The sequence below is a fragment of the Phoenix dactylifera genome, chromosome 8 (assembly GCF_051530095.1).
Source record: "Phoenix dactylifera cultivar Ajwa chromosome 8, Ajwa_hap1_PhDact_Kaust_v1.1, whole genome shotgun sequence".
NCBI lineage: Eukaryota > Viridiplantae > Streptophyta > Magnoliopsida > Arecales > Arecaceae > Phoenix > Phoenix dactylifera.
Window position 1 is genome coordinate 24,542,599 of NC_143197.1, and position 20,251 is coordinate 24,562,849.

Genomic DNA, 20,251 nt, shown 5'->3' on the forward strand with positions numbered 1-20,251 from the left:
TGGAACACAAATAAGTTACATTCATGAACAAGCTTAAATAATTTTCCTTTGAAAAAATATATATAGTAGCATCAACTTAATGTTCAGCCGCCAGTTAACAAGTTCAAAACTAAAGACTACATATTTCAGTTCATAGTCTCTCCCACGAGTGAAAAAAAAAAAAACTGAAAGAAGAGATGGTTAATTTGTTTTTTCTGCAACACCATTCTCCATAGGACCTTCAATCTTACCATCATATCCGTGATAAGGAACCTCAATCATAGGGTGTGGTATCGGTCGTTCACCAAAATCTTGAGGAAAGAACTCAAAATCAGGCCCAAAATTAAATCTTACTTCACAGTTAGGTTGGTTAGGGAGTGTGTACATAGAAGCGGCAGGGTAGTATCTTCCACCAAACAGGTCCGCAAAGGCAACCCCTTGACATACTCCATTCTTGAAGAAGGATATCTCACTGCCTGCATAGATACATATAACAATTAGACAGCAATTATGATGGCATCACATTACAAGCAGCAGCGCACTGATTTCCAATTGCTTGAATGCATGTTCCGGACATTATTGCAGTGACCACAATTAGATGATTTTATAATCCAAAAATATACATATCAAAATTTTGTTCTCTTTTGGAAAAAACAGGAGTTACTTGGGAAAATGGAAAAGCACAACAATAAAAGTGTTAGTTACTGTTGTTATGACCGTGCTGTGACACAAGAAATCAAAATAGGAAGATATCCTTAAATGCTTATACCCTACCCAGCAAACATATATCAAATCCTAACGTATTTCTCTGACAAAGGCAAATTTTTGACACTTAACAAGAATAATGAAACAACTACATGAGAAACTTGAAACGGAGGAAGCTAGAAAACAAAGCTCAGCAGAAGGTTAAACAGCAAGACAAGGTTTTTGAGCAAGGCTAAAGAGAAGAAAACAAAGCATCTCCGAAGCAATTAAAGGAAACAATTAAAAGAGCAAGCCTAAAGAACTTTTTGAGTAACTACTACCAAGGTTTGTCATATTGACCTGGACCAACCATACCATAATGTACCGGTATGGTATTGACGTTCAATTTAGTATATGAGCTGAATTAATTCATCCCAGTCTAAACTAAGCGGAACCATCCGGCACCGATTTGCAGTGCCCGGTTGGGGCTAGACCATAGCTGGGAATTAAAAAAAAGTGTTCAAAACCTGTGTTGATACGGAATGCTTATCATGTTGTACTGAACTAATAATGTACCGGTATGGTTAGTACCGGTTTTGCGGATCTTGGATGCTACACACTAGGCAAAAGATTTCAACTATTATGAAGGTCCATCAAGACAAGCAAGAAATTAATCAGGATATGTGCATGTATATGTGTGTGTGTCTCTGAGAAAACAATATATACAAGCAAGCCACGGTTTGTTGAGAAGCATACATGATGCCAATTAAGAAATATACTAATTAATCTATGACTCAAATTTCAACAAGCTTAGGCCTTACAGTTTGCTGACAATGCTACATCAGATCTTGACAGGGTTGATTAGAACTTTAGAAGACAACTGGAACTTTTGGCTCTGCTGAAGATTGTGTAAAACTGGGTCATAATGTTCTCAATCATCCCCACTAGGGACACTAGATTGATTGTTGTTAGATGCTTAGAGCACCTAATCTTACTCTTAATTCATTGAATAATCATCCCCATAAAGGATGAGAAAAAGTGGCCGATAAGTTAATAAGCCATCTGGAAAAGGAGTGGTGCTTGAGATTGTCTTTAAAGAAATTTCTAGGAATTCTGAGCATGGCATGATAGGGAAATTGAGTCGAATTGGGCAGATTGATTGGTCCTATTGAAGGTCTTTTTCCATGCATCAAGATGAGTACTTCATACTCACGATATGAACAAAGTGGCAAATGCAACGACTAATCAAATTATGAGCAAAATAACAGTCAAATGAACCTAGCTGGTATAGACAATCATACTTGTGCAAGCTAAAGAAACTATATAGGATGAACTACTTGAGAAACTGCATCTGGTGTAATCTGAGAAAAAAAAAAGACACAAAAAATGTTAAGAAACCTTGTTGATGTGGAACTAATCCAGGACAGAGACCTCTAGAAGTAGTTTCTTTAGAGTTTTACCACAACGTGCTCCTGCAGATTTGATAATAGTCCCTTGTATAACATCTACTGCATCGGAAACACCTATCAAATCTCAGACTTGATAATTATTCTCTTGCATAACCGGCAACATTTCTCCATCATTTGTTCAGTATTTTTTCTTGTAGATATATATATATATATATATATATATATATATATATATGTATGTATGTATGTATATATATGTATATGTATGTATGTATGTATATTGCATGAGTGAAACTTGTCCATGACTCATATTACATGCAAAATAATTTATCACATACTTAAGCCATGCTTTGGTACATAAAACAACCACAGAGTTACCAACCCACAATGCATTACCAAAGCAACATTAACTTTATTATTTTTGAAATAAACTAACTAACAATCTATCTAAAATCTTCTAACAGGCAGTTCCTATGGAAGTATGAGCAGTCAACTTTCAAAAACAGTGCTGCTCAAGAATGCTTGATGTTCCCATAGAATGAAAAAAAAATGAAAACATCGAAATATATACAAGCATGTAATTAGATGTCATTTCTACCCCTATGTGATAATTATCAAAAGAAAGGAAGCCCCCTAAAACAACTTAGCAAGTTAATATGCTCTTATGTTGCATTATCCCTTTAACTAAACAATTATTAGATTATCAAACTACTTAAGTTTATCACTATTACAGATCAAATTATCCTCCAAGAATTTGTCCAACCCCACGGTGCACCAACATATAGACCTAAAGCAATAAAAGGATGCAAGTTAAGCAGTGAAAAGTCGAACCTGTTTTCTCATTGTTGATTATTCAAAGACCATCCATTAGTCATCATTAACAGGCTCTTTCCCAGGTTGAGACAATTCAAACTAACATGCACTCGAGATACACAACACCTTGGCAGCAACATGGACACAATTACATGAAAAACATAAAAGCACTATCCATTTAAATAGTTAATAATCTCCATTTTCTATTGTTGCTTATTAGCATGTGAAAATAAAGAAGGTTGTGATTCCCATGAATCTTTTAGAAGGATAAGTTAATTAAAAGCAATGACTTTTATAATAACTGGTTAATCTTCTTTTAGAAAAATTCATCCCATGAATATTAAGCAGGTTGTGCTAACAGCATGAAGTGATCCTCACAGGCCTATCCATATTTTAAAAAATCACTTTTTATAGAAACTAAAATTGCCGAGAATAAGTATCAAAAAGTATCCAAATGAACAAGATGGACTGCAAGAATTCCTCATTTTATTGTAATATCATCATGAAAACCATGACCTTAACTAGAAACCTTATTTTATGTAATTGGAGTTGGCTTTAGGCTCATTCCACCAACAACCACTAGCATCATCTTATCTGCATCAGCAGACCCTTCCTAAGTCTCTTTTTCCTCCAAAGATCCTTTCACGGCTCACCTGGCTACCTCTAGACTCGATGGCAAGCGACACCATTTTCATTCACATTCTATCATCTTATAATAATGCTACTTTTATGTACTATCAAAAGTATACACATTCGTCTCCTATTACTGTTGGTGCATGTCTGCCTTATCATTATATACCTTAATGCTTTTTATCTCAAGCATGAAAAATATATAAGCATCATATATGATATACCATAATACAAACCACAAATAAGCATTACCAAAGCATAACCATGAACGGATAATGTTAAGCACTAACACTTACCATACAACACATGTCAGAAGTCTCTTCTAAAGTAAATGTTTACACAGACTATATAACTAGTAAAAGGTATTGCTATTAACATCATCTTTTTTAACAAATGTAACAAAGTCTGGTGCTTTCTGACCTTACAATAACTGCAAATCCTTATCTTTGAAACTTGATACCAAAAAAAGCAAGAGAGTTTTTCAATCAACTGAATTGGCATTGCAAGCAAAAGACAAAAGTCATTATTTGAACGTTAAAGCAGTTATGAGAAGATATAAAAATAAGAAAAGGCTAAAAAAGATCCTTATCTTTGAAACTTGGTGCTAAAAAAAAGCAAGAAAGTTTTTCAATCAACTGAATTGGCATCGCAAGCAAAAGGTAAAAGTCATTATTTGAACGTTAAAGCAATTATGAGAAGATATATAAATAAAAAAAGCCGAAAAAAAGGCCCACTTATACTACCAAGAGTTCCTCCTACTTTCCTAAAGCTATCAAAACAGATATAATTAAAAACCCTTATCCCATCTCTTTGGGATTGGCTTCATGAATTTTGCTTCGCACTGACCCCTTTTTAAGTCATTTGTTTCTCATAATACCTAATCAGAACTTTTCCTGAGACTCACCTTCCCCCCTATCTGCCTACAAGTTACAGCCAAAGTACCATACACCTCTTCCTTGCTGAGAAACTGTCTGCTTCATTGCAAGTAACATATAAGATCCATATCCTAAATTACCAACAGCATCTGCTAATGAAAAACTAACAAAAATAGGCAGTATAGGAGAACATCTGATTTCAAACGAGGTCAAAAATAATCTAATAATTGGAGACGAGGACTTCAGCAATAGCCACTTATATTCTGTAGATAATAATAAGAATATATTTCATTCTCATATATCATTAATAGAAAATACAACTAAACACAAAAACCTCCACAGATATACTTCAACAAAGTTTAATCTACAAAAGAACAGATACTAAATAGCGAAAAAGAGAACTCTATAGCAAACAAAGACAACAATGAGACCAGGATGATTATTCAGAGACAACATAATTCAGTTCAGGGAATAATCGCCAAAGCAAAACCTTTCCAACCAATCCAATTCTGCACAATGAGAAAAGAAAAGAAAAGAAAAGAAAATAAGAATCTCATTTCAGAGAGGAAGGACTCACCAGGAATAACTTTGGGAGGTTCATCCTTCCCATCCGCCGAGTAGACATATCTCTGTCCCTTGTACCAAATCAAATGCGGCGGCTTTGGAGCATACGAAGCTCCATCGGGAAGGTTAATGTAGAACCCAATCACATCCCCCTCACCGTACCCTTCCTCTCCATACTTCTCCCTCAGGGCCTTGTGAATCTTAGTCCCATCCATATCCCTGTAACCGAAGCTATTCCCGTCGTACCCCACGGGGGCCTGGAGGTCCCCCTTCTCCATGGTCCAACCGAGCCTGGTGTGCCCCGTCTCCCCGAGCCTCACCACCTTGATCTCGAAGTACCAGGCACCCTCCATGACTCCTCGGGTGGCACGGACCATGCGGTAGCCCTTGGTGCTGCCGGCGGAGAGGCGGTCATCGCTGAGCTCGACCTTCTCGGCCTTGTAGACGCGGGAGAGGCAGATCTTAGCCTCGGAGGAATCGTCGGACTTGTCGGGGAAGCGGGGCATGGGGGTCATGAGGACGGTGTCCTCGGGGCCGGCGTGGGTGATGGCCTTGCTCTTCTTCTTGCCCTTCCGGGAGGTGGATTTGGTCCAGACGTTGTTGTTCTTCTTCTTGGGCTTCTTGGCGGCGACGGCGGAGGCGGTGGGGGGAGCGGCGGCAGGGGAGGGGGAGGTGAAGGAGGAGAGGGGCTTCTGCTTCTTTCGGGCCGAGGCGGCGCCGTCGACGTCGTCGTCGTCGTCGGTGTCATCGGAGGGCAGGGGTTCGGCGGCGGAAAGGTGGGGGTTTTCGGTATCGAGGAGTACGCCGTTCTCTTTGGCTTCGCGATCTTCTTCTTCTACCAGGGGTAGATGCGGTGGGGGCAGTGGAGATGGCAGCGGAGGGAAGGAGGAGGCGGGGAAGTCGGCGGCCAGCGGCGGCGGCGGAGAACAGGGAGGAGATGGCATTGGAGGATGATGGGAGGGGATGTGGTCGAGGGCGTCGCTCCACTCCTCCTCCTCTTCCTTATCAGAGGCTCGAAGGTTGTCCATCGGAGACAGAGAAAGAATTGGAGTATATGAGGGAGAGAGAACAGGAGAATTTGTAATGGGATTAGGAGAGACGGAAGAACGGCACTCTCACAGGGACCAGTCGCCGACGGCAATGTCTATTGCCGGACGATCTCAAATGGCGATTGAGAAACCCTGCCGGTTTGGCTCACGCGAGAGAGGCTTGCTCGTTCTATGTTTGCGAAAAATCCATCCGATCTAAATTGGATGGTTGAGATTCCATATCGGTGATCTAGATCTTGATTTAGATTAGACTATCGATTATTTAAGCTATTAGATATTATCTATTATTTTTTAAACTATATATATATATATGTGCCAAAAATTATATCATTTAGAGATAGCAAATTACATATTATTTAAAACCATCCAATTCTTTCATTGTTTGCTGCGTAAGCAAAAAGTCAAAAAATTATATAACTTTTGGTGTGTGTGTGTATAATTTAGAGATAGTAAATCGTATCAAATGGCTCAGATTATTGATGTGGGATATTTGATCTAAGCCTTACCAAATCGAAGTGAAGATCCACCGCAACCAACTCAGTTTTTCTATCTACTTTTCTCAAGTTCAAAATCAATAATGGAGCACTCAAATTAATCTGATATATTCCATCAAAATATTTGGAAACCAAAATTCATAAATTTTGATATTGTCTGATCTATGCATCAAGTAGACACAAAAATAGATAGTTTTTATTGTACTACTATGATAAAGTGGTTATACCGAGAATATATTTGGTTGATCAAGATCTATATATAGATTGAAAATTAATAAAATTTGATACTTAGATTATAAGAAAATATAGCCTCATATCATTTAATAGTATATTTTTGCGTCCACTCGATGTGTAGGTTAAGGACCGCAAAATACATGACGCTTGTTTTCTAGGTATCTCTAGCGCATCTCATTGTCTGATTATTAATTTTTTATCTGAGATAAGTAGATACTTATCCTCTTGATAAGGCCATAATTGATCCCATAAATATATTATATATAATTTATTTTAAAAAATAATTTTAAGTATCAGAGAAGGAACGCTAATCTTTATATTTTTATAGTTTATGATTAACATAAACATACTTTAATCAACTAAGATTGTGTACATAGTTTTGAAAAAATGGATACAGTTTTATCCAAATATATATATTTATAAGACAAGAAATGTAAATATAGAAAAGGGGGCACGGCGTGCCTCATAAAGGAGCATATCCTAAGAGAACATGAGAAGAAAATATAAATACAAAGAAATTGACTTTATATACCTTTAGTTCTCTTCTACTATTATAATGTCTATTCTTTTTTACTATTATTATTTCAACTCTATCTATGCTTCAGAATTTATAGAGGATATGGGTTACATGACATTTCAAAAGAAAAATAGGTTATTGTAGAGGTATTACAGGAGGGGTGCATATTAATCACCATAAAGGTATTACAGGAGGGATGTATGTTGGAAATAGGAAAGTTTTCATATTAAATATTGGCACACTTATATATCTTCTAAGATTTATTTCCTGTATCCTTTTGTAAAATTAGTTCCATTTATACACACAACCATATATATTTTGTGCAGCTACTAGAGATTAAGAACAAAATGGCTATCCAAAATCAAAGATTAGGTATTCCAGTAACAAGACCGGATATAAATACCTGCAATTCTCGGTATTGGACTTTAATTTTTCTTAAAATATATTTGGGACTGTGAAATAGAGAGTGTTTGAAGTTGGATTGTTTGAGAAAATAATTAGTGTACTAAAAATCATGGCATATATTACTGTAATGGAAAGTGTGGCTATTCAGATAAACCCTCACAATGGTATTTACATAACATGTTACATTTTGTTCTAGAGAAAGATGGGCAAGGGCCATTTTTTTCATTTCATATGAATATTAAATAAAAACAAATAATATGTTACAAAGACATTTGCAACAATAGAAATAATGATAGGTCACTTAAGATCCGACCCATTTGCACTCTTAATAGGTGAATGATATGAAATAAACGATAAAGGCCTCCAAAGCTAAACGGAACCCTGGGATCGCAGATCATCAATGGGCCAAGCCCGAATCAAAAAGAAATCTGAGCCTCAGGATTCGGCCCCTGTTTGAATCCCCGCAACGGGACGGCAGAAGCCCATGGAGAGGGACTGTGTCCAGGAATTTATCCTCGGGGGATCTGTGTTCGTAGAAATATATGTGGACGGTCCAGATTGGTGAACCCTCGACTCCGATGGGGTGAAGAAGAGCTCCGCTTTAACGCTTTTATATCTCACCTGCACATTGGCGGAGAAAACCGGAACTCCAAGGTAGGGCTCCATTTAGGTCAATTCATCTTCGCGAGCGAGAGAAGGGGCGACGCTGCCGAGCTCGGCACCAGGATTTGGGACCCCATAAGAAGGTCAGCTCTCCCCATCTCCTTCTCCTTCGCTCTCAAAGTATATGGGCTGTGTGGATTTGAGTTGTTCTTAGGTTTTCTAATTCTGCTTCTATGAGCATCGATTCCATGTTCGCGGGTTGTGATATGATCTTTTGCTTTTTGCTTGGATTTTAGATGAATTATTGAAGAAAACTTAGATCTTGGATGCTCCATTGGGTGAATGATTGGATTGTGATAGCTGCCCTATTAAAACTTGTAGTTTTTAATTCGAAGCATTAGCGAATCACCTGTAGTCAATTTTTGTTCATCCAAACGCATTTCTTGTGATTCGATCGTAATCGGTTCCCTATTTGTTTGATGCATTGGTGAATCACATGAAATCAATTTTTTTGTTATCCAAACACGCCTGTGGTGACCTTGACACCCAGCATTGCCTTCTTAATCAATAATCGCATAGTGCCCTTCGAAGCAATTCGTAGTTACCCTACTTTGCTGTCAGAATAAGTTGAAAATATGTTTGGACGCGCACTTCTGAAGTTTAAACTCGCCTCGTCTTTGGCCGTTCATAGTCAGGACTTATTTTTATGAGACCCATTTTCTTAATTAGTATCGGTACGAAAACCCCCTTGTGTCTTGTAGTTTTCCTTGACATGCTCAACACTTGATAAGTTTCATAGAGCATTCTGCTTACATGCCATTTGTTGATTTCTGATGCTCTAATGGCCATATGCAGTATTTACTCTCTCTGTCTCTCCCACAGATGGGCTTAAGCTTAGCTCTTCCAGCCAACTCAATGTAGGGGTTACTAAAGTACTTATCTTCTTCTTCTTCTTAAATTTAATGATTTCTTTCAGTTTTAATATTACTAAACTTGATAGTTCTCTTGATGATTTCAACCCTCTAATTGTCAAATTATTGCTTGATGAATTTAGAACTCTTGTCGCCAATATTTTTTATTCTTTCTTTATTAGGAATATTATGGGAATTCAAAGATATGCAATGATTGTAAAAAGATGTTAATTTTGTTTGATCTCTCTTCCATGACTTATTACTGGCTTTTAGGAATGATCCGGGATATTGGACAAAAATGATGCAGGTGCGAGTTGTTTGGTGTTCTCTCTAGATGGCAAGGAAATCAAGCCCTGAGATAGATGATGAACTTTTTAATGAAGTTTATGGCAAAGAGTATACTGGGCCACCAGGATCAGCTGCCAAGAATGTGTCAACAAAGGGAAATACAAACAAGAGGCCTTCTGCTGGTACTCAGTCTGACGAGGAAGATGAGCCTCGAGATCCTAATGCTGTTCCAACTGATTTTACTAGCAGAGAGGCTAAGGTATGGGAGGCTAAAGCTAAGGCGACCGAAAGGAACTGGAAGAAAAGAAAAGAAGAAGAAATGATCTGCAAAATTTGTGGAGAATCAGGTCATTTTACTCAGGTATGGCGATACTGTTGCTGTTGAAAGCCTTTTGTGAGAAATATAAGATTGTCATGGAACTATAGTAGCGATCAAACTGCATTGCCTTCTTACATGTGCTATCACTTTGTCCATACATATGAGTCATTATGTATGTTCTTTGCTTTACCCAACTTTATCATGTGTAGTATTAGAAGTTTTTGACAGTTTGTTAATCATCTTGATCGTGTTATTATGAGTGACAGGGCCATTGAAATGTTTGCCCAGATGCTCAAACAGCTTAATGATGTTGAATTGTTTGAGTGCCCATTTAAACTGTCTAGCCTTTTCATCTGCTTAACTTCCTTTTTAAATGATTAAACAGCTTCTTAATTTGCTGAAGAGTTTAACAAATGAAAGAGTGAGCAAATGCAGTGTCTGATAGAGCTGATGTTAATTCTTCTGCTGCATATGTAATTTTAGTGTACTACCTAGTGCGGTGTTTTGATGTTGTTTTGTTGCATGTATGTATGTTTAAGAATATTTCATTACTTAAGTATGAATTACTTGATATATGAAGGCTGCTAACCACATTAATGACTCATTACTGCTTGAGGTTTAATTACTTGTTTTCTCTCCATTTCCTTCAAAGATGATGATAAAGCAATGATCTTGTCAATAAAAAAAGAAATTCCAATTGATTTGCCATTTACATGCTTAGTAATGCATGCATAAAGTTTTTTTTTTTGTAATTTAATTTAGTCTTTGTATCTACTCAACCTTTTAGCTATTTATGTAAATGCTGAAGAAATATATAGAAAAATCTGGTATGCTGAAGAAATATATAGAAAAATCTGGTATGCTGAAAATTATAGGGATTGTCATCATAAGAGAGTGCAGGCGCATAAGATGAGTGTAGAAGAGATAGTAATGCTTTGGTGAATCTGTTGCCGAACTAGGAAGGATGAAGTTAAAAAAAAGCACACATATTGGAACATAATCTAGTTTAAGGATGCAATTTGAGAAGAAGATCTATGGTCTTTGAAACAAGGAACGCAGGAAAATGTCTGGAAGGATTGATACCGAAGCTGGAAGTGCAAATCAAGATGGACCAATGTAATGATGAAATGTTTGAAAAAGCTTGTACTTTATCATAAAAAAATGTTGGAAGGAATGCAATGATGGAATGTAATGATTGGAATGTCTTCTCATATAGGTTCACTGTGGAATTTATGTATATAATTTCATTGTGCAACAGCTTGTTCTCAGCAGTTTTTGTACATCATCATTATACATTTATTGTTTTTGCTTTTGATTTCACCTATTCCTTGCCTTCTGTTACAGGGATGTCCATCTACTCTTGGAGCTAACCGTAAGTCAGCAGATTTTTTTGAAAGAGTGCCAGCAAGAGACAAGAATGTAAGAGCCCTTTTCTCTGAAAAGGTGATAAGTCAAATTGAAAGGGATGTTGGTTGTAAGATAAAAATGGATGAAAAGTTTCTGATTGTCAGTGGGAAAGATAGACTAATACTGGCTAAAGGTGTAGATGCTGTGCACAAAGTGATTCAAGAAGATAAGGGTAAAAGTAGAAGCCCTACTAGTTCAAATAGGATGCGATCTAGATCTCCTGATGAAAGTCTCAGGGGTGCTGAAATAAGACGTTCTGAATCTCAAAGGTCTCATTCTAGTCCGAGAAATACATCACGCTTTCAAAGCAGGGGTTTCAATCAGGACAGGCATGTTCAAGATCATGTACGTGAAGGTTCACAGAAATTTTTGAGGGGTTCTTCTCAAGGTAGGGTCTCCATGCATAATGACAGTTGCGCAAGTTTTTAAGATGTGAAAATATGTAATGATGCTTTTTCCTAGTTTCTCTTTTTATGTGATATATCTTTGATAAATTACATGTTGAGATGTCCTTTTTTGCAGCAAGAGGTAAGTCCAAGCTTTATGTGTTCGAATATGAAGTGATTTTCTCCATGGTTCTGGGTCAGACAGATTTTGATTATGAAATTTTTTACTGAAAGCATATCCCGACTTTTATGGGTTGGATGAGCTCACAATTTCTGTATACTATCTGGCATCATCCCTCCTTGAATATAAGATAGACTCTAGTTAAAGCATCAATCTATCTTAGACATCTGGAATTAAAGTGCGATATCGCTTACATATTCTTCGTTTCGCGAAGCTTATGCTAATGATGGAGGAAAAGGCCGTCCAGCCCGTTCAAAATCTCCACTACGCTCCTCTTTTGGTGGTGATGTGTATAGACCTTACGGTGGGCACAGTCATAACACTGGGTTGCACAAGAGTAGTAACTGGGATATTGAGAGGCATGGAATAGATTCTCATTCTGAACACAAATTTGACTTCCCTAATTACCCGCAGACCTTAGAAGAACTAGAAATGGAGTTTAAGAGGGAGGTGATGGAATTGGGAAGGGTCCATGACCAAGAAGAGGATGAAGAAAACTACAAACATCGTGAGGTATGATTCTAAACAGTTTCTGAACTGTAACTTGATGGATGCTTTTGGATTGATTCTTTTCAGCTTGATTTTTTTATAAAAGAAGGTATTCAGTGGTATGCAGCTGGATGCTAACTTTTGCTATCTCGTACATGTATTCCATATAATTACATACATAAACATCTGCGTTAATATATAAATGTACAAATATTTGTGTGCATATGTTTGTTCATACATATACACGAACACTAATATGAAATGATTGAATCGTGTGAGATGATTTGCATCAGACATGGATGCGTGTATTCAGCCTTCATATACACAATTTATTTACACAAATGTCACCATATACATATTGCTGTTTATGTATGCAATCTTCCTCCGTACATCAACACACATTGAATACAAGCTTAGATATGCTAAGGTCATAATAAAGATGCATAACTTAGAGTTCTGCACATGCCATACAATCCTTAACATCCTCAATGCATCAAATGTTCACTGATGTCCCATTTGTTGGGCTTGGATTATTTTTTTAATGGATGAAATGAATGTTGTACTTCTCCCTTTTGTTTATAGGTCACTCATAGGGGGCTGCTTGCTCCATGAGGTGTGTGCAAACTCTAACTCTGGAAAAACATATATTATCCTAGCATGTATGTGCTCGTGAGGAGACGTAATTTGTTTGGAGGAGTGCACACAAACACTTGCTTTCTGACAGATGGGCGAATATTGACGCACTAATGCCACTCATATTGATAGCGACCATAAAAGTGACAGGGGAGACTAACGATCAAAACTAAAAAATTGCATTTTGATGAATAATTTTATGGGGAAATTTATGCATTCAAAAATATCTCTAATTGATGTTATAACTGACATGAAAAAATTCAAGTTCTAGAAAAGGGTATTAAAAGAACTTTTCAAAGTAACTAGAGAGCACCCTTCACTCCCATAGGGAAGAATACAAAAATGAATCCCAAATCATATGATTTTACAATAACATTAGTAATTATTATGATTTTCCATTATAATTTTTTTAGATAGTTTTGCTTGACAGATTTATGTGCTTTGTTAAAAGTTTATTTGAAGACAGTTATGTGCTCTAAATTTTAACTCTTCACTGCTGACCGCTATTGTAGAGTTGCTAATGTCATCAGGTGTACTGTGACTTTTAATTGGTAATATGGGGAAGAGGTTCATAATCAGTCTGCAGTCCAGATAAACTCATTGAGTTTCTCATATAGCTACATTATATTTTGGAGATGTCCAAAGATTTTAGTGAGGAATACTTTTTTTGAGTACAAAGCTTAGAAAGGTCATGTTCTGTTGAAGTTAATCAGTTACGGTGTGTAAGAGGTGCTATTTGGAACTCTGTTATTCCTTCAAATTGTTACACCCTATGTTCAGAGTTCTGCTCCATAGCTGATCCCATTTTGATGAGAATATGCTTGGATGCAGATGACTTGTGCTTGCATTGTTCTTTTGTGTCAGGAATATCTTTTATTGGTTTGTAGATGGGCATACCCTAAGTGCTAACTGGCTCTAGTTTGGAATTTGGTGAAGTGGCAGTGAATTTCAATGTCAGGCTCAGAAGTCAGAACCAGTTGCAATTATATTTTTCAATAATTAAATGAAATTTCAATGCCAGGCTCAGAAGTCGGAACCAGTTGCAATTATATTTTTCAATAATTAAATGAATTTTAACTAGCAGACCTCTATATAGGTTAGTTAAGTCTTCTTACTGTTATGTTATTAGAACTTTTTTTGTTTTCTTGCTAACTAAAATTTGAAGCAAAAAAGGCTCGCCTACCTCAGGACATTCATTGAGTAATAGAATATTTCTACTTTGGTTTCTTAGGCAGGTCAAACACTGTTAATATTCTATTGTATTGTCATTTGATGCTTAACCTGGACTCTGAAACTTCTGGAAATTCTCCAAAACAACACTAAACTCTTGTTGAGCCTTGTATAAATACATTAACCTCATATTTAGTTAAGTAATCCTCCCTCCTAAACTGCGAGGCCCATGAAAAACTGTGATATTTTTGGTTGTGAGCCATTATGTCCTGCTGCACAAAGCTCATTAAAAAAATGTTGTTATAGCCATCATATGCTTGTTCATTTATGCACTGTCCATCTAAGTATTGTAGGAAGGCTATTACTGCAGTTTTCGGACAAGGTGGCATTATAAGGTGCTATTATTTAAGATAAGAAGTAATTGACATGGAGGAGGAAGAAGAAATAAAATGGTTAATATGTTTTAAGTTCACAAAGCAAGACTAATTAATACTTAACCACTTATAAATTAATATAAAAAGTCATGTTCACTTGAACCCTAAGTGATGCAGGAAAAATAGATCAACCATGTTGGGTCACCTCATTTTTGTTCAACCTATCTTGGAACGCCATAATTAGTCAAAGTCAAATGTCAAATAACATATATTAGTTAATAAGTTGTTATACTTTAATTATGCATTCATAAATGTAGAGTGTGTCTCCTAGGTTTGTTAATTGTGGTTCATGCATGTGTCTTTTAGAGTTAATGGAAGTATTTATTTATTGGTCTTTTGGGAAGTTGAGTGGTATTAATTAAGGGATATGAAGGGTTGTGTGTTGTTTATATAATTGATATCTATTAAAGATAGTGAATAATGAAAAATTAGATTTTGCATGTCATTGTTTATTAAATTTAGTGGTGGATTCCACTTGTTATCGCCTTTCCTTCTACTTCCTTCTCCTTTATCTTGATCTCTTTCCCCTCGTTTGCTTAATTTTCTACCGTTTCCGGTGTCATTAAATGGGGACAATTACAATAAGTTAGCCTATTAGTATTGTAACTAAATTTAAAAAAGCAACTATTATAAATCAGGGAAAATTAGAGGGGCACCCCCTCAACTAAAGGTTTGTTCCAAAGACACTCCCTCAACTTTAAAAAGTTCCAAATGGGTCCTTCAAATTTTCAAATTGCTCCACACCGGTGCTTTAGCTTTCTGACTAGCGGACAATGTTAGCCTGCCGTTACATATGATCAAAATATCCTCGCCCTCTTCAGAGCATGGATGAGTGAAGGGTTTGGAGTGCTTTGAGATTTGTGTAGCGGTTGATCTTTAACTATAAGCCATATACTAAGAATGCTTTGAGATCTGTGCAAATGGATGAATGAAGTAGTTCAGAGTGCTTTGAGATATATGCGATGAGTGATCCTTAACTATGGGCCATATACTAAGGATGCTTTGAGATCTATGCAGGTCGATGAATGAAGAGGTTTAGCGTGCTTTGATTTTTGCACGCTTTGATATGTGCACGGCGGGTGATTAGTAACTATGGATATACTAAGTATGCTTTGAAATCTGTGCAGGCATATGAATGAAGAGATTCAGAGTGCTTTAAAATCTGTGCAGTTGGTGATCCTTCACTATAGGCCATGTACTAAGGATGCTCTAAGATGATGAATGAAGGAGGTTCAGAGTGCTTTGCGATCTGTGCGGTGGGTGATCCTTAACTATGGATCATATACTAAGAGTTCTTTGAGATCTATACCAGGACTTTACCCCACAAACAACTAATATGTAGGAATTTTGGTCATAATACAATTTTATGCTACTAGATGATGGTCATATGGTACTATTTTGTTAATGGAGATGAACGGCAGGATCAGTTTGGAAACTTGAAGGATCCGTTTGGAACTTTTTAAAGCCGAGGTAGTCTCTAGGATGGGCCCTAAGTTGAGGGGGTCTCCTTATAATTTTTCCTATAAATTAACCTACTGGCACTGTAACTAAATTGTGACAAAGGGTTCTCTTCACTAGGCTCTGGCAAATTATATCTAACTAAACATAGAACAATGCTTCTCACAAGCATTTGTAGTCCTAACTCAATATTATGTACTTATAAAAATTGTCAGTACTGATCATAATCTCTTCTTATTTCAACTTTAGGGCAACTCTACTTCTAAATGGAGAAAAGTAACTGATTCAAAAAATCTCACTTCATGTCGCAGCTGATTAGGTTGACTATGTTACACAATTCCAGTTGCACTTTATTAAAACTGATGTTAATCTGTTTGCATAGCCTACACATCAGCCACTCTAATTGTTTAATGGTTTTCTTCTTATCAATATGATGATATGATATCAAACTGACAAGTTTTAGATATTCTTATTCTGTAAACCTGTTACCTGTATAACCATTTATTCTCTTTTATTTAAAATCACCATGGTATATAATTTTAATTGTCTTGATAGGCCTAATAGACAAGATCCTTACTTCTCAGCATGTTGAAACAGGATAAGGATGTGAAGGTTACTGGTAATAACCTTAAAATTCACTTTTTTGTTCTTGTTCTACTGAGGAAACTTATTATAAACATAGAGAGGCATATCATTATGAAGTGTTAGGGAGGTGTGGAAAGGTGTTTAATTTTCCATGCAGATGATGCTCTTGGTGGCTGAAGTTTGATGAATGAACCTGAACCCATTATACAGCTGGGAGCCATTAACAACAAAATAACATTCAGAAGGCACAAATTAATGGCCTGATAAATTTGAAACCAGATTTTAGTTTCATTACCTGATTCCTGACAGTAAAGAGATATTTTATTTGAAGAGCATAGATGACCAACCTTGTGGAGAGTGCCTGGATCGAATATAGGAGACTCATGACAATTGTGAAAAAATATTTGTTACATATTTCCTTGCTTGCATGCTTTTTGCAATGTAGACAATTTCATGCAAGTTTCTAAAACCTGAAGCTAAGCGCAACCATAACCATTAAGCCTTCACCTACCATATAACCTGATTTGTAGCTGGTGGATCAAAACACAACTCTGTTCCATTTTGTATTATTTTCTGTTCCATGGATGAAGATGATCTGGTTAAACTAACGTCCTTGTTTAAAGGAGACACATCATAGTTCCATCTCTTCTGTGATTGCACAACCTTGCAAATTAACACAGTTTCGTTTGCTTTCCTAAAATGATGCATAATGTCAACAGTTTTTCAGTTTTTTCTCCCTCCCTACTTCTTTATAGACCATAACTTTTACCTTTCTAATTCACGAATAACCTTATCAATTTAGAGAATCTGAAGATAAGGCTTTTGATCGTGAGTGGTTGCATAGTCCTTGTCATCAACTACTGCCATATCTTTCCTGGACTGGTTGTGCAGTAACTGCATCATTCCTGATGATGACAATTACTGATATTATTTTGTTTTTGGCCTACCAGATTCTTACGTCCATTTCCATTTCTTATTTTTTGGTAAATGCAGTGCATAAGAGAACTGAGTGAGAATTACATGAAGAAGCTGGTAATCATGAGGGGCATGCACAAAAGACAGTGGGAAGAATTTCTTCAGCTTGATATCCAAATGCGGCAGCAAGCACAGCAGACAGCTTATAACCAGCAAACTTACCCAGGTTATGATCAGGCCTCACGGAATGTGCAATACATGGGATCTGCTTTACCTATGGATTCAAGAAGCAGATACCCATACCCTGGTGAGAACTATTCAGCTCCCAGGCCTCATGATGCTTATAGTGAGTTCCAGCATCAGAGGCACGAAAGTTTTGGGAAGGCATATGGACGATATTAAGTAGTATCGGATCTGGTGGTGAGTTAATCTATGTCATTTTAGCTCTTCCTTAGTAGGAGTCCTACATTTGTCATTGCTTCCCCCTATTCTCAATGGATTAGACACAACGTATCTTGAGAAGTTAAGAGGTCATTGGTGGCTTTTGGAAATCACTGACCTAATCTATTCCTGGAAACTTGAATTCCTTAGAGGCCAGTAGTATGAATTTTGTCTGCAAGTTTGTTAGAGAATGAACTTTGATGGGTATTGTCCGTTTCCTTTCTCTGCTTTGTACCTAAAACACTTCCCCAAATTTTCAGGGTGCATCTATGGGGATTCAACATCAATGCAGGATGCTGGTTTCATGGTAAGTACTTGTCCTCTACGTTTGAGTTTTTAAGGAGAAATTAGTCATAAGTCTTGCTACTTTTCTCTCGAACAGAAGTGCATTTCAGAGGACTTTTGGAGTAGGGGAAAAATGGTTTGCATTGGATGTTATTCGATAACTTCTCCTTCCATTGGCATGAGATATGGGTCTGTCTTGTTCCTAGGGATATCACATGTAGTTGGAAAAATGTTGGGTACAGTGATATGTTCTTTTCCTTCTTAGATTGTAAACAGTAGCAGATTGATCTTGAATTCTATATGATCCATGTGCCATATGTGGACTTTCATAAGGTTTCTTGCTTACGCTCTCGAAGCAAAATATGCGAAATCTGTAGGTATGTTGGTTTTCTGACTGATAAAGGGTAATCTTGGTAGGGAAACGGTGTGAACTGTGAAGTCTCGAACTCATTCAGAGTGTTAGTCATGCATGCTGAATTCCCATCTCTCGACTTCCCTGGTATTGCTCACTTAATGACCCTGTGCATCATATCAAAACAGGCACATCTCACTACCGAGCAAAATATATCATTCAAATGTTGACACGAGCAGAGCTTGTGGGATTTTTTCTGGGATTAACTGGTCGAGCCTTCCTCTGTAGCCAATGGTTGCGATAAAAGTTCGCGCGCGTGTGTGTATATATATATATATTATGGATTCATGGTAATGAATTGCCAAATCCTGATGCCTTTGAAGTAGCAATGTTAGGCATGTTGGAGGTGGGAGGTTGTGAACCCTGAGTCCTTGGATATTGTGAAATGTTAGTGGCCCAAAGTGGGTATTGGTAATTGCTTTTCTACCTTTTATTAGTGGTGTATCCTTGAGATGATATCCAATCAAAATTCACAAGCTACTTCTGGATGTTATGCGTAGAAAGAAGACAAGCTGTTTCTGCTGAGGCAGGTATTGCATGTTTCTGCTTGTGATATCTTATATTGGCTTCCCCTGTATTCGTGCTATTGCCTAAAAGCTGTGGGGCATGCATGGTCCTGGAAGGCATCAAGGACTTGAGCACATCTCTCCTTAGGGAGGCGTTAGATCACATTGATGCTTGATAGCAGGTGACGCTTGGCTCTGAGGAGGGATATTCATCTGAAGTTTCAGCTGTGGCGACGAGCAACCGCTCTCGGTATTTACTTTGATCATGACATGGTTGAATAACTATTTAGATTTGTTTTGGGTGTATTCTATGAGCTTTCATGAGAAATGTGTTGCCGTCTCATTCTCTCGTATGATGTTATCAAAATCTTATTATCGATGGCTTCTATGTTTGGTGAACTTGTATCCTCTGTTTCCTCCATTTTCTCTCTTGGTGAATTTGATTCCACACTCTCACTCGGCCACTGTATCCAGACAACTGAAAGCCCCATGTAGAATAACTCAGCCTCAATTATATGCTAGTTGTTCTTACATACCCACTAGAACGACTGATATCTCACATTTTTCAGCCGAAGTTACTTGTTTAGGTTCCTTTGTAATCTAGAATTGGGCTCAGACGGGCTGCATAGATCATAGCACAATTCTTAATTCCATTCTTAATTCAATTCTTGAACATAATTGATTGTTTAGGTTCCTTTGTAATCCAAATTATCCCTCTCAGCCAGCCAATCTGCTGGTTGAATTCATTCCCAGTGAGTACGAGTTGCACAAAATTTCTATGGTGAACCCATCAAGTGCAAAGTCTTTCAGAAGGAAAGGGTTATGATGCAGAGTGAACATATGATCCAATAAATGACAAGGATTGCATGTCGTTTTGGCCAAACATATGGTGTTGAACGATCACGATGGCATGCACAACTCAGCTAAGGGTATGGATTTGTGCAAGAGAAGTCTAGCACCGGCATTTAATCCTTGTTAACGGACATATAAAAGTTCACTTTGATCACACGAAGGAGGGTAAGCAGACCCTGAAATAGGAATGAAGTGGCGTGTATGAAGCCTTGAAGACTAAAACTAATTTAGGGTGTGTTTGGTTCACGATGGAAATCGAAATTAGAATCGGAGTGGATTGGAATGAAAATTGGAATGACCAATTTTAAATAAAATTTTCAAAA

The 20,251-nt window shown here is 37.2% G+C and overlaps 2 protein-coding genes across 8 annotated transcripts; one reads left to right on the forward strand and one right to left on the reverse strand.

Moving 5' to 3' along the window:
• Positions 1-41: 41 nt before the first annotated feature.
• LOC103719216 (protein TRAUCO-like) lies at positions 42-6,145 on the reverse strand. The gene is made up of 2 exons (XM_008808344.6): positions 4,968-6,145; positions 42-455 (listed from the first exon to the last, which is right to left on the reverse strand). The coding sequence occupies exons 1-2, from the start codon at positions 5,980-5,982 to the stop codon at positions 181-183; spliced, it is 1,290 nt and encodes a 429-aa protein (XP_008806566.3). The 5' UTR covers positions 5,983-6,145; the 3' UTR covers positions 42-180.
• Positions 6,146-8,224: 2,079 nt separating this feature from the next.
• Positions 8,225-19,471, forward strand: LOC103719217 (uncharacterized). Of its 7 annotated transcripts, none has more exons than XR_003387907.3 (7): positions 8,252-8,399; positions 9,475-9,816; positions 11,119-11,569; positions 11,963-12,261; positions 17,511-17,852; positions 18,134-18,180; positions 18,256-18,490. XR_003387907.3 is itself a non-coding variant. In XM_088703162.1 (6 exons), exons 2-5 carry the CDS (start codon positions 9,502-9,504, stop codon positions 17,832-17,834), a joined length of 1,389 nt encoding a protein of 462 aa, XP_088559288.1. In that variant the 5' UTR covers positions 8,225-8,399; positions 9,475-9,501; the 3' UTR covers positions 17,835-17,852; positions 18,134-18,490. The 7 variants fall into 7 exon arrangements, 1 of the variants encoding a protein (XP_088559288.1); XR_015968189.1 differs by lacking the exon at positions 18,256-18,490 and adding an exon at positions 18,699-19,001 and having other exon boundaries at positions 8,261-8,399; XR_015968190.1 differs by lacking the exon at positions 18,256-18,490 and adding an exon at positions 18,576-18,608 and having other exon boundaries at positions 8,261-8,399.
• The last annotated feature ends 780 nt before the right edge of the window (positions 19,472-20,251 follow it).